The following is a 14,609-nucleotide window of genomic DNA, read 5'->3' as shown; positions in this document are numbered from 1 at the left end:
AAAGCAAGGTGCATGTTGAAATGTTGCTTTTATTCATTCCTCAATATTCTACATATAGACATTATGAGTCAGAGAAATAAGACTCTATTTGGGAAAAGCATCAACTTGTGAAATTGTAGCTCACACCAGTCTCTTTGAATATATGATGGTTTAAAGTTTAATAATGTCTATTATTGTAATCCATTTGTCCCATCATGTCATATATCAGTTATTATAATGTTCTAGTATCTATATTATTGCATTATGCAATCAAATGCTTTTATTATACTTTTTTCGACATTTTCAGTACTAATGTACAGTAAACAGTATTCATAGACTGTTTGACTTAGACTTGAAATCATTAGTGGTCTGAGGGCTCCTCCTCTGGTGGCTTCATGTTACAAGTGTTCAGGCACTGAGGGGTTTTTATTCAGGTCTGCTGATGGTTTGTTTTATTGTGGGTATCTGGCACAGTAATACACAGCAGTGTCTTCAGGCTGCACATTCTGTCCGTTTAGAGTCACTGTGTTGCTGGAAAAGTCCAAGTCGATACTGAACTTGTTCTTTAGTGAATCCTTGTAGTATGTGGTGGATCCAGCTCTCATTCCAATCCACTCCAGTCCTTTCCCTGCAGGCTGTCTGATCCAAGCTGTGTAATAGCTGCTAACAGAATAAGAGACCTGACAGGTGATGGTCAGACGTTGACCTGGCTGCACAGTCACTGAGGCTGGCTGTGTCAACTGTTCACACTTCACACCTGCGAAGAAAACAAGAAAATATTTTGTGACAAATTATCAAAAAACAGGAAGAACTGCTGACTATGAAAAAAAACAAAGGAACTCACAGGATCCAGCTGCCAACAGCAGCAGCAGAGCTACAGAGAACATGGTTTATGGTGAAACTGACGTGCTGTGATCTCCACTGACAGTCTGATGTGAAGTTTTTATATCTGAGAAACAAGGAGGATCACTGAGTTTGCATAGACTCAAACACATGAAGCATTAATGTTGGTCTAACTGGAGACTAATAGTCTGATGATTGTTATTACTGTATATCTGCAAAGTGAAAACACAGCTGGAAATCATCTCTGCTTTACATGTGATATTCTAATTTCATTACATTTATTTCATTATTTGTTGACTTTACTTACTTATTTCATTCAAACAGAAATACAACAACAGCAGCAGGATCACGTAAATATCATGAAAAGTTGAGTTTGCATAAAGGACGTTGAATAGTTTCAGTGTTTTCAAATGTTTGAAGACAAAGACATACAGAGAAACTTGGACTTTATAGATTACTGCTGTCTTCTCTCAGCAATGGTTTCAATGAAGCTACGGTATGTGATGGAAGAGTCAGATTTTTCATTTATATTAACATTATATTTTTTGTAATGAAATCTTACTTTTAAAGCTACATCAGTGGTACTCAGATGACCGTGTGTTGTGTAATTGTGAATTAGTTGACCTGAGGACATTAATAATGTGAGACTGTGCAGAGTCTATCAGTGAGGATGAGAGAAGGAGGACATAGTTTTTGTTCATCCAGCTTTAATAAAAATACACAACAGCTCCTTTAGGCTTTCTGTTGTTCATCTTGAGATTTACTTCTTCTCTGTTGAGATGATGAATTGACACTGACAGACTGAGCTGCAGTCACTGCTGATGGTAAATATCATCTAGATTCAAACTGTGTTATTCAAAATTACCTGAATCAAACTCACACATGACTTTTGTTTCAAGTACATTTTAACACCATGTACATGACAAGCAGGAGTATCAGGCTTTAGTTCAGTGCAGGGTTCAAGTGTCAGTCAGTTAAGATCGATGAGAAAAGCAGATCTGAGTGTTTCCTTATTGTAAAAGAGGAGAGAGAAACTTGACACTGACCTCTAGTGATTCTGTAAAGAAAACTACAACTTTTTTTTACTCCTTCATATTATGATTCCACATGATTTATAGACATTATGTTGTCTTAATTTACAGAAGGTTTACATGTTTTTTAGAAAAAAAAACAAAAAACATCTGTATTATTATTTGTAGTAGTTTGTGTAGGAGTATTAATACTTTATTAATGAATTACCTCATTATTGGGGGCACCACCTCCTTTTTGGTTAGGATTTGTTAGTGCCAGGAGGAAGCACTAACCCTGGTTCAGTTTAATCAATGAATCAGTCTCATAATCGTAAGTTCTTGTCCCAAACAGTGACCTCTGTTTACTGCAGCTCAAAGAAACAAGCAAACACTTTTAGGATAAATGAAGACATTTATTAATAGCTAAACGTCTTGAGGATACATGATAAAGCATAGATAATATAATATATACAGATAATATACAGAAAATAATAAATAAAAAAGGAAAGTAAAATAAATAAATAAATAAGGCCTAAGAATGATAAAAATTAATAAAGAAAATTATTCAGCAGGAGTGGCTCGAAGTGCGTGACTCGAGGCTTAACGTGTTGTACCAGGGAATGCTAAGGGAAAAGCTAATTCAACTTCTCTAAATACGGCCTGCGTCTCCTGAAGTAAAGGAATTTGGTGAAATCTAATTCTGAGTTTTTACATGCAGAAACTCACACTTCAAGTCACTGTTGCCTATTATTTCACATTAAAGCTGTAAACACATTCTTTTCATGGTGTCCAAGCATTCATGATATTTCTGATTAATAACGGTCCTGTCAGCTTGTATCATATTTATAAAACCATTCAAAAACAGTTGAGCAATTTACATGATTCATGATAAGTCAGTTCTTCTAATAACAAACATTAACCTTCATATTAACACTTCACGATGTCTAAGCATACAACCTTCATTAGTTCAACTTTCTCGGACTATTTACACATCTTAAACCATCTACTGAAATAAAGTTTAATCCTATAGTGAAAGGAAATAAAGTTAGGCCACACTAATGCGATTAGATTACTTTCAGAAACATATTTAAATATAATTTCACATAACTTACTTTATAATATAAAAGCATTCAACGTAACTATTGTTTAACAATAAAAGAAACTTTAAACTCAAATCCTTCAAATATTATCTTTACATTCCTATTATTTTAGAAACTTCATTCTTTCAACCAAACTACTTGTCTAATTTAACTACTAAAATATGATTGTTTATGAAGTTAATGGATCACAAGTTAAACACTTAAAATACAAATACATGGTTATTAAACATTTATTAACTCTTCACATAAGGGAATTTAACTCTTGTCAATAGAGGAGCAGTATTGTTACCTGTTGGTATAAAAGGATAATACAATCTAAGTCTTCTATCTCTTTAGTAGATAGTCATACACCTATGAAAGTTATACTGTTTTTCTTGTATTTACATGACAAATAACATGATATAAGTTACATGATGATTAGACATTTAATTTACATGAATTTCAGGTTTGTCTCAGATTTGAAAGGGGCTTCACGAAGTCCTCAGGAATGTGGGTTAGTTTATGGCTTTGGTGATAAGAGCCTGTCTTCCATCTATAAGGTGGGAGTTGTTTTCCTCTGGTCCGAGTGGCCTTTAGGGTCATTTCATGCTGTTAGTTTGTGTCGTAATTCAACTTATCGAAATGGTTTATTAGGAGGTCTTTCTGAGTCTCTTGAACATCACTGATTGAAACCCCACTTGGAGGGTTGCAGAGGTCAGTTCTGCAGGCCGAGGGTCTGCTCTTACAAACTTCCAGGGAGTCTGTCTCTTATTTTCCTTAAGAATCAAAGATTAGTTAACAGAATTAAAGAACAAGCCATACAAGTACATTTGTATTTTCTTTATTTCATCTTAATCTTAACAGCAATCTTAACAATCACAGAGAAAATAGAAGTAAAATGAATGTAAAAGAAATAGGATGTGTTGTAAAAATGTTGATGAGCAATACCTTTTGAACAGACTCCAGCAATGTCATTGTTTCCTCCTGATATTCAACTGTGAACTATAGCAAGATGTGAAGAGGACAGCCAGGGTGGTGGTGAAGTCAGGTCTCCATCAGCAGCATCCATTTAGTCGTACACAGGATCTCAGGTTCAGGTTCTCCTGATGAGTAATAATCAAACACTGAATTAACAACAATTCTATTACCTTAAAGTACTGTTTTCTCTGTGAAAACTAAACTTACACAACAGAGACAATATCGTTTTTGAGTTAGTACATGAAAACAGATCTAAACAGATGACTGCTGAGATGCTTGTGGTTAAGCCAAAAATAAATATAAAATATAAATATAAAATATCTAAAAACAGGCACATAGTATGACAAGCACAACTGCCACAAGAGCTGACTAACTTAGCTTTGTCAATGGATTTACAAAAATACACAACATCTTCTTCAGGCTTCCTGCTGTTCATCTTGAGATTTACTTCAATAATAACAGTGAAAAAGTGACATTTATATATTTGATTTGTTAATAAGTAAATGCATCTGGCACAGCCTTTTTCCCTAAAACATATTGTTAAGGGTGTAAAATGCCTCAGTTTCAGGAATGTATGTGGTTTTGATTATGTATTAGACAATCAAAACTTATGTTTCTGAAACAAACAAATCAGTGCTTTTGATTTTTTTTAAAAGAATACCAAAATGTACATTTTTGAATCACTGTATTTACAGAGCAAAATTTAGGTTTCAAGTGTAATATAATGAATTCAATCATCAGCATTGTATGAAACCAAAAATAGTCTTTTTACATCATCTGTAAACCTTGCAAATACACAAAAATATATCTTCATCAAATAAAAACATTTTTCTGTTTTAGTAATATATATTTATGTAGGTTACAAATCAGACTTAAATATTCAGCCAATCACTACTTTTCATCACTGACAGTTCATCACAATCAGTATTGCAAAAAAGTGATAATAAAGGAATGAATGTTATTGAATGTTATCAGTGGTGGTTCTAGTGGTTATGAATGAAAACAAAAAAAACCAAAACATTAAAATCAGCAATTCAGGACAATTATTATTGCTATTTAGACCATTGAATGTTCCAAGTCTTTGAGGTAAATAGAGGAAGTAGTTTTTGTATGAGTCTCCTATTACTGTCTCTCACTGTGTCTCTGGCACAGTAATACACTGCTGTGTCCTCAGTCTTCAGACTGTTCATCTGTAGATAGAGCTTACTGCTGGAGTCATCTCTGGAGATGGTGAATCTACCCTGGACTGACTGGGAATAAGAGATAGCAGCACTGCCTGTGTGTATAAAAGCAATCCACTCCAGTCCTTTTCCAGGAGCCTGTCTGACCCAGTTCATATGGTAGCTGCTGAATGTGAATCCAGAGGTTGTACAGGTCAATCTGTGGGATTCTCCAGGTTTTTTAACCACTGGTTCAGATTCTGTCAGAGTCTGACCATCAACACCTGTCAGGAGAAAAAAGAAAACATAACGTGAATGAAATCTGAAATGAATTATATGTCAGGTCAAGATCAGTGAAAAATCTTCACCTGCCCAGCAGATAGTTAGAAGCAGCAGTCCTGTCCTAAAGTCCATCATGTTAAACTGTGTCCACTGTTCTCTGTCATCCTCTCTGCAGTCAGATAAGTAGAGATGGAAGACTTCTGAGTTTTGCATTGACTCCTCCTCACAGGGAGAAGTGAACTGGATTGGACTGGATTACTTAGTTCTTCTATTTATCACTTTGAGGTGAGGAGTTCAGTCTGAAGTTTCCAGACTGAATTTGTACTTAAGCATGATATATGGTTAATTTAGTGAACTTATAATGGTGCTATGATTTTATTTAAAATGACATTTTAAATAATCTACCATTTAATCATGTATTATTGTAGATAAACTGATTATATTCTAATATTGCATTTTTCAAGGATGAGATACTTTTTTGTTGTATCAGTGTTGCACATGTTTGAAGCCACAGACATTCAGAGCCTCTAGAGAGCTGCTCAGATACTGAAATTCAAGTTAAAAAAAAAAATGTTGCTTTAGGTAAGAAAAGAATTAAAATCTTTCTGAAGAGCTGTCGTTAGGATTCTTTGTTTAAAAACCCAATTAGCATATTATTGGTTCCAAGAAGGTGTTTGGGTGTGAAGGAACTACATCATTTTCTTGAACTAACTGAACTGATGACATGATTCATATGAGTTAAAGGGGGTCTGATGAGTACTGTAGGATTTTGTACAGCTGCTCAATCAACTCAGTCACTGTGAGTGTCGAGCACAATAATAAACAGCAGAATCTTCAGTCTTCAGACTGTTCATCTGCAGATACAGCTGCTCTCTGCTGTTGTCTCTGGAGATGGTGAAGCGGCCTTGAACTGACTGAGAGTAGTATTTGCTACTACCACCAGTATTGATAGTTGCAATCCACTCCAGTCCTTTTCCAGGAGCCTGTCTGATCCAGGCCATCCAGTAGCTACTGAATGACAATCCAGATGTTGTACAGGTCAGTTTGTGGGATTCTCCAGGCTTTTTAACTGCTGGTTCAGATTCTGTCAGAGTCTGACCATCAACACCTGCCAAGACAGAAAAAGGAAAATAATCAGTTGATTTAAGCTGGTAACTTTTTATTAACAACTTCAACTCAAGATCTGTGAAAATCTTCACCTGCCCAGCAGATAGTTAAAAGCAGCAGTCCTGTCCTATAGTCCATCATGTTAAACTGTGTGTCCACTGTTCTCTGTCATCCTCTCTGCAGTCAGATAAGTAGAGGTGGAAGACATCAAGGTTTTGCATTGACTCCTCCTCACAGCAAGCAGAGAACGAGATTGAAATACTGAAAATTTGCAATAATAATTTCAATATAAAGTTCATACTTATTATCATTAAGTTTTAATAGAAAAAGTACCTCCTGAACAAATGTTGCTTTTTTTGTTTTTCTGACAAAGTGCTCATAACATTCAGGATGTCAGGGGGAAAGAAAACCCCAGTAGGAATATAAGTGAAGAAAACTGATGAGAATATGTGAAAAATATGAAAAAGAAACAGGTAAATATGTGAAAAAAGGTCAACACTAATCTACAATACAAATAGGACTAAGACATAAAACCTGTTTTAATTTATCAATCATTTAGACCAAGCAAATAATTATGTTATTGTCAGTTATTAATGACATTATTTTATTTTAATACCACAGCCTATTTAACTTACTTACAGTTTGCTGATATTTTGATCTACTGAGGTCACCTATAATGTTTGCATCTATACTGGAGACAGATCGGCTGTGAAAGTGTTCTGTAAAGCTCTTGTATTCTCACGAGTAAAAGAAGAAAATGTTACATTTCTTGTCCTGTTCAGTCCTTCCTCTCATTGTTAGTCCAGACTGACAAAAGTAATTTATGTGGATCCCCAAGCTGAAACTAAAACTAAAAATGACATAAAGAAACTTTTATGTTTCATTTCTTGTTACATGAATTGTTTTTAAAGTGTTGTTGTCCACTGAAATAATGCTGCAACAAATTCACTACTTGAAATATAAATATTGTGAGTCAAGAAGAGAGAACACTTTTTGGTAAATGCCTCCACTGTATTATTTAATATTATTATAATTATATATTATGATAAGTCATGACATATTTATTTTACTTTTTATGGTTAAATATGATCAAATACTGTTTCCTGCTATTGTAACAGTGAACTGGTGTTATTAGTATATTAGTGGTCTGAGGGCTCCTCCTCTGGTGGCTTCATGTTACAAGTGTTCAGGCACTGAGGGGTTTTTGTTCAGGTCTGCTGATGGTTTGTGTTATTGTGGGTCTCTGGCACAGTAATACACAGCAGTGTCTTCAGGCTGCACATTCTGTCCATTTAGAGTCACTCTGTTGCTGGAAGAGTCTAAGTCGATACTGAACTTGTTCTTTAGTGAATCTTTGTAGTGAGAGCCTCCAGTATATCTCATTCCAATCCACTCCAGTCCTTTCCCTGCAGGCTGTCTGATCCAGGCTGTGTAATAGCCACTAACAGAATAAGAGACCTGACAGGTGATGGTCAGACGTTGACCTGGCTGCACAGTCACTGAGGCTGGCTGTGTCAACTGTTCACACTTCACACCTGCGAAGAAAACAAGAAAATATTTTGTGACAAATTATCAAAAAACAGGAAGAACTGCTGACTATGAAAAAAAACAAAGAAACTCACAGGATCCAGCTGCCAACAGCAGCAGCAGAGCTACAGAGAACATGGTTTATGGTGAAACTGATGTGCTGTGATCTCCACTGACAGTCTGATGTAAAGTTTTTATATCTGAGAAACAAGGAGGATCACTGAGTTTGCATAGAATCAAACACATGAAGCATTAATGTTGGTCTAAATGGAGACTAATAGAAGAGTCTGATGACTGTTATTATTGTATATCTGCAAAGTGAAAACACAGCTGGAAATCACCTCTGCTTTACATGTGATATTCTAATTTCATTACATTTATTTCATTATTTGTTGACTTTTCTTACCTATTTCATTCATACAGAAATACAACAACAGCAGCAGGATCATGTAAATATCATGAAAAGTTGAGTTTGCATAAAAGACATTGAATGGTTTCAGTGTTTTCAGATGTTTGAAGAAACACACACAGAGAAACTTGGACTTTATAGATTACTGCTGTCTTCTCTCAGCAATGGTTTCAATGAAGCTACGGTATGTGATGGAAGAGTCAGATTTTTCATTTATATTAACATTATATTTTTTGTAATGAAATCTTACTTTTAAAGCTACATCAGTGGTACTCAGATGACTGTGTTGTGTAATTGTAAATTAGTTGACCTGAGGACATTAATAATGTGAGACTGTGCAGAGTCTATCAGTGAGGATGAGAGAAGGAGGACATAGTTTTTGTTCATCCAGCTTTAATAAAAATACACAACAGCTCCTTTAGGCTTTCTGTTGTTCATCTTGAGATTTACTTCCTGTCTGTTGAGATGATGAATTGACACTGACAGACTGAGCTGCAGTCACTGCTGATGGTAAATATCATATTGAGTCAAAATATATGATTCAAAATAGGCTCATTCAAATTCAGAAATGACTTTTGTTTCAAGCACATTTTGACACCATGTACATGACAAGCAGGCGTTAAATCAGTGCAGGTTTCAAGTGTCAGTCAGTTAAGATTAATGAGAAAAGCAGATCTGAGTGTTTCCTTATTGTAAAAGAGAGAAACTTGACACTGACCTCTAGTGATTTTGTAGAGAAATCTACAACTGTTTTATCCCTCCTTCATATTATGATTCCACATGATTTATAGACATTACGTTGTCTTCATTTACAGAAGGTTTACAGGTCCTTTTTAAGAAAACATCTGAATTATTATTTGAAGTAGTTTGTATTTTCTTTATTTCATCTTAATCTTAACAGCAATCTTAACAATCACAGGGAAAATGCAAGTAAAATGAATGTAAAAGAAATAGGATGTGTTGTAAAAATGTTGATGAGCAATATCTTTTGAACAGACTCCAGCGATGTCATTGTTTCCTCCTGATATTCAACTGTGAACTATAGCAAGATGTGAAGAGGACAGCCAGGGTGGTAGTGAAGTCAGTCAGTCTCCATCAGCAGCATCCACTTAGTCGTACACAGGATCTCAGGTTCAGGTTCTCCTGATGAGTAATAAAACACTGAATTAACAACAATTGTATTACCTTAAAGTACTGTTTTTTCTGTGAAAACTGAACTTACACAACAGAGACAATATCGTTTCTGAGTTAGTACATGAGAACAGATCTAAGCAGATGACTGCTGAGATGCTTGTGGTTAAGCCAAAATAAATATAAAATATAAATATAAAATATCTACAAACAGGCACATAGTATGACAAGCACAACTGCCACAAGAGCTGACTAACTTGGCTTTGTCAATGGATTTTAAATCTTACCTTACACAGTGAGACCTGAGATGATGGAGAGACTGGACTCTGACATCAGCAGGAGTTGTCATCAGCTGTGAGGAGTAGAAAGAAATGATGAAGAAAGGCATCAGGATTTAGAGCCGTGCATGACTTTGGAAAACATTGCTTTTACTGAGAGTGATTACTTTTTAATTAATAGTCCTATACACGCAGGCGCGCGCACACACACAAACATACATAAATACATATACATCTTGGAACACATTAATTTCACACAGTTTGGTAGTAGATGATAGACTATCAGAGCATTTTGCCATCTTTATCAGACCTAACGTTAGAATAGAATAAATAATAAACTATTAAGTTACAGTGAAAACATCACCGTTTTCTTAACAGTGTTGAGTTAGCCAGGGGGTGACACGGGCTAAACACACATAACAGTGCTCTCACATGTCCCAGAATTTATAAAGGTTACATCTGTAACGTTAAGGCGTGTTGACAAGTTTCGTAACATGAAGCTGTTTCAGTTTAACACAATGCAGTCAGGTTGGATTTCTGTGGATTTCTGTTAGCTAACAGACCACTAGCTAACATAAGAATGTTAGCACAGCACACTTCTGAGCGGCCAGAAATCGATGTGAATAAATTAAGTACAAAAACTAGCTTGGTGTAATCTCTGGTGTTAGTCAGGACCGAGTGTTTTAATGTTGAAGACACTTACTGATCAGCTGCTGATGTCAGTGACTCCTGCTACTGCTGCTCCGGACTGACGGCTAACGTTACTCCTCACCATGCTGCAAGAAGTGCACTGTCCACACTGCAAAAAATATCTGTTGAACATTCGACTTTGTGTTCTCCCGTATCTTCCAGTGCTCATTTCTGAATGTTCCGAGTTTGTTACGTCCTTTATTTCAGAGGACTCTGCAGTTAAATGTTAGCTGGTGAAGTTAGCAAGCTGTAGGAGGTCAGAAAGTCCATCTATGATACCGTCTGACAACTTTACACCGAGCAAAAGCAGACAAGAACATGAACACTCTTAAGAAGAAAATTCTTTAAAGTAAAAAAAAAAAAGAAGATAATGTAGTGAACCAAAGAGCTGTTAAATCCCAAACCGGCTGCAGTGAAGTAAATTACTTTGGCGCCCAGACTGACTCAGTGACGCTGTTCAAATTTGAGATCATATGATGTTTTTCTTTGGCTCAACCAATCAGTTCACGACTTCACTGACAGCCTGTCATGACCATAGACTGTATAAAAGGTTATGACCTGATAAACGTTGAGACAAGTTTAAAACCTGAAAGTAACAGCCTGCAGAAGTATGAACAAACAAGGTCATCCTGAAGTACTTGAATTCATATGAAAAGAATAATTATTTCAAACTAAGTTTTAAATTATTTAATCTGCACCATGAATTTGAGGGTTTTATTTGAAGGTATTACAAAATAATCTTCAAATTAGTGATTTTCTTTACAAAAGGGAAATTTGTTACCTCATATAGAGTAACATAATGGTGTCTGCAGTAGTATCAATATTACTGTGATTTTCTACAGTAACATAATGGTTACTGTGATTTTCTACAGTACTAAGTAGTTACTGTGATTTTCTACAGTAACATAATGGTTACTGTGATTTTCTACAGTAGTGTGTTCATCACTGTGATTTCTACAGTATCATTATAATTACTGTGTTTTTAGGCCTAATATACAGTACTATACTGTAAAAAATATTCACCGTAATTAACTGTGCAGAAACACAGTAAATTACTGTGGATTTCACAGTAATTTTTTACAGTGTACTGTAGGATTTTGTACAGCTGCTCAACCAACTCAGTCACTGTGAGTCTCGAGCACAATAATAAACAGCAGAATCTTCAGTCTTCAGACTGTTCATCTGCAGATACAGCTGCTCTCTGCTGTCGTCTCTGGAGATGGTGAACCGGCCTTGAACTGACTGAGAGTAGTATTTGCTACTACCACCACCATCAGCAGCAATCCACTCCAGTCCTTTTCCAGGAGCCTGTCTGATCCAGGCCATCCAGTAGCTACTGAATGACAATCCAGATGTTGTACAGGTCAGTTTGTGGGATTCTCCAGGCTTTTTAACTGCTGGTTCAGATTCTGTCAGAGTCTGACCTTCAACACCTGTCAAGACAGAAAAAGAAAATAATCAGTTGATTTAAGCTGGTAACTTTTTAACAACAACTTCAACTCAAGATCTGTGAAGATCTTCACCTGCCCAGCAGAGAGTTAAAAGCAGCAGTCCTGTCCTATAGTCCATCATGTTAAACTGTGTGTCCACTGTTCTCTGTCATCCTCTCTGCAGTCAGATAAGTAGAGGTGGAAGACATCAAGGTTTTGCATTGACTCCTCCTCACAGCAAGGAGAGAACTACATTGAAGTGCATAAAATGTGCAATACTCTTTTACCTTGCACAAAACAAAAGTCACAGTGGAAACTAAACAATTTGTAATTTTCTTTGCAGTTGGATCAGTGAAGTTGGAATATAGCCAAGTTTTGAATTGACTTGTCCTCACATGGAGGATAGAATTTGACCTTTTGTTTGTTGTGCAAAACAATAATGTAATAATTTCAACACAAGCTAAATTAATTTTGAATTAGGCAATCTATATTTGAAACTTCTATTTAATCAGAATTCTCGTCAAAAGTTGAATTTTGTGTTTGAAGTTTGAGTTGCAACCATCTCGTGTTGTTGGATATCAGAGTATCACTCAACAAATACATATTTTTAACACACTCACAACTGAATTATCATGACACAGAATCTTAACTTTGCTAAAACATGAGATGAATCTCACCTCAGATAACTAAAATGATTTTCATGAACAAAAACCAATGGCTGCCTACAAGAAAGGACATCTAAAATCTGATGAACGATTTTTAAAAATGGTGAACATTAATCTACAAAATGCAGAGGACTAAGACATCAAACAACCTGTTTAATTTATAATCATTAATAATAGTGCAGAGGAGCAAGAAAGAAGTAACACTGTTGTTAGTTGTTTATAACTTAATTTTATTTTAATACCACAGCTTATTTAACTTATTTACAGTTTGCTAATATTTTTGATCTACTGAGGTCACCTGTAATGTTTGTATCTATACTGGAGACAGATCGTACCAAAGACTGTGAAAGTGTTTTGTAAAGCTCTTGTATTCTCACGAGTAAAAGGAGAAAATGTTACATTTCTTGTCCTGTTCAGTCCTTCCTCTCATTGTTAGTCCAGACTGACAAAAGTAATTTATGTGGAGCCACAAACTACAAATAAAAGTGTCATAAAGAAAGATTATTTATGTTTCATTTCTTGTTAAATGAAGAGCTTTCAAAGTGTAGTTGTCCACTGAAATAATGCTGCAACAAATTCACCACTTGAAATATAAATATTGTGAGTCAGGAAGAGAGAACACTTTTTGGTAAATGCCTCCACTGTATTATTTAATATTATTGTAATTATATATCATAATAAGTCATGTTATTTCGTTTTACTTTTTTCACAGTTAAATGTGTTCAAAGACTGTTTCCTGTTATTGTAACAGTGAACTCAGGGCCGGCTCTAGCCATTTTGGTGCCCTAGGCGAGATAAGGATTTGGTTCAAGGGTCAGTCTGTTAATATCAATGAGAAAAGCAGATCTGAGTGTTTCTTTATTGTAAAAGAGGAGAGAGAAACTTGACACTGACCTCTAGTGATTTTATAAAGGAAACTGCAACTTTTTTTTACTCCATCATATTATGATTCCACATAATTTGTAGACATTATGTTATCTTAATTTACAGAAATGCTAATTATTCTTAAACATTTCTATTATTATTTGTAGTAGTTTGTATTTTCTTTATTTCACACCCAGACAAATGTATCATGAAAGTTGATGTTTCTCATGTTTAGTAAAGAATATTTTTGAGGAACACACAACTTAACATAATGCAGAGACAAATGTTGCTGTAATTTATTACTAAACACACTCGATTACTAAATGCTACCAGCCCAGAAGATGAGTACTGTAGGATTTTGTACAGCTGCTCAACCAACTCAGTCACTGTGAGTCTCGAGCACAATAATAAACAGCAGAATCTTCAGTCTTCAGACTGTTCATCTGCAGATACAGCTGCTCTCTGCTGTCGTCTCTGGAGATGGTGAACCGGCCTTGAACTGACTGAGAGTAGTATGTGTCACTACCACCATCACTGATAGTCGCAACCCACTCCAGTCCTTTTCCAGGAGCCTGTCTGATCCAGTACATATAGTAGTCACTGAATGTGAATCCAGATGTTGTACAGGTCAGTTTGTGGGATTCTCCAGGCTTTTTAACTGCTGGTTCAGATTCTGTCAGAGTCTGACCACCAACACTTGTCAAGACAGAAAAAAGGGCCTAACATGCATCAAGTTGCTAATACAAATGTAAATATGTCAAATAAAGATCAGTGAAGATCTTCACCTGCCCAGCAGATAGTTAAAAGCAGCAGTCCTGTCCTATAGTCCATCATGTTAAACTGTGTGTCCACTGTTCTCTGTCATCCTCTCTGCAGTCAGATAAGTAGAGGTGGAAGACATCAAAGTTTTGCATTGACTCCTCCTCACAGGGAGAGAGAACCAGATTGAATTTTTGAAATTTTGCTATATCAATTTCGATATTAAGTTTATAGTCATTATAATTGAGTTTTACTAGAGAAAGTACCTCCTGAACAAATTTGGCTTTGTTTTGTTTTTCTCACAAAGTGCTCATAACATTCAGGATGTCAGGGGGAAAGAAAACCCCAGTAAGAATATAAGTGAAGAAAACTGATGAGAATACATGAAAAACATGTAACTCCTCAGTACATGGATGTT

The 14,609-nt window shown here is 35.6% G+C and overlaps 3 gene segments (V, D, J or C); all 3 read right to left on the bottom strand.

Moving 5' to 3' along the window:
• Positions 1-431: 431 nt before the first annotated feature.
• Positions 432-1,160, bottom strand: LOC121883790. The segment is given in 2 exon segments: positions 432-736; positions 824-1,160. Coding segments are annotated over 2 exon segments (348 nt in total).
• Positions 1,161-6,137: 4,977 nt separating this feature from the next.
• LOC121883899 lies at positions 6,138-10,960 on the bottom strand (the record flags this gene model as incomplete). The annotated part of the segment is given in 6 exon segments: positions 6,138-6,439; positions 6,531-6,579; positions 7,675-7,973; positions 8,061-9,517; positions 9,793-9,857; positions 10,487-10,960. Coding segments are annotated over 4 exon segments (693 nt in total), but the record flags the coding sequence as incomplete, so codon positions are not given.
• A 650-nt stretch (positions 10,961-11,610) lies between these two features.
• On the bottom strand, positions 11,611-12,045 carry LOC121883807 (the record flags this gene model as incomplete). The annotated part of the segment is given in 2 exon segments: positions 11,611-11,906; positions 11,997-12,045. Coding segments are annotated over 2 exon segments (345 nt in total), but the record flags the coding sequence as incomplete, so codon positions are not given.
• Positions 12,046-14,609: the final 2,564 nt, after the last annotated feature.

Source organism: Thunnus maccoyii, chromosome 18 (assembly GCF_910596095.1).
Source record: "Thunnus maccoyii chromosome 18, fThuMac1.1, whole genome shotgun sequence".
Lineage (NCBI taxonomy): Eukaryota > Metazoa > Chordata > Actinopteri > Scombriformes > Scombridae > Thunnus > Thunnus maccoyii.
The sequence above is the reverse complement of the archived record's forward strand: the minus strand, read 5'-3'. Positions and strand labels throughout refer to the sequence as shown.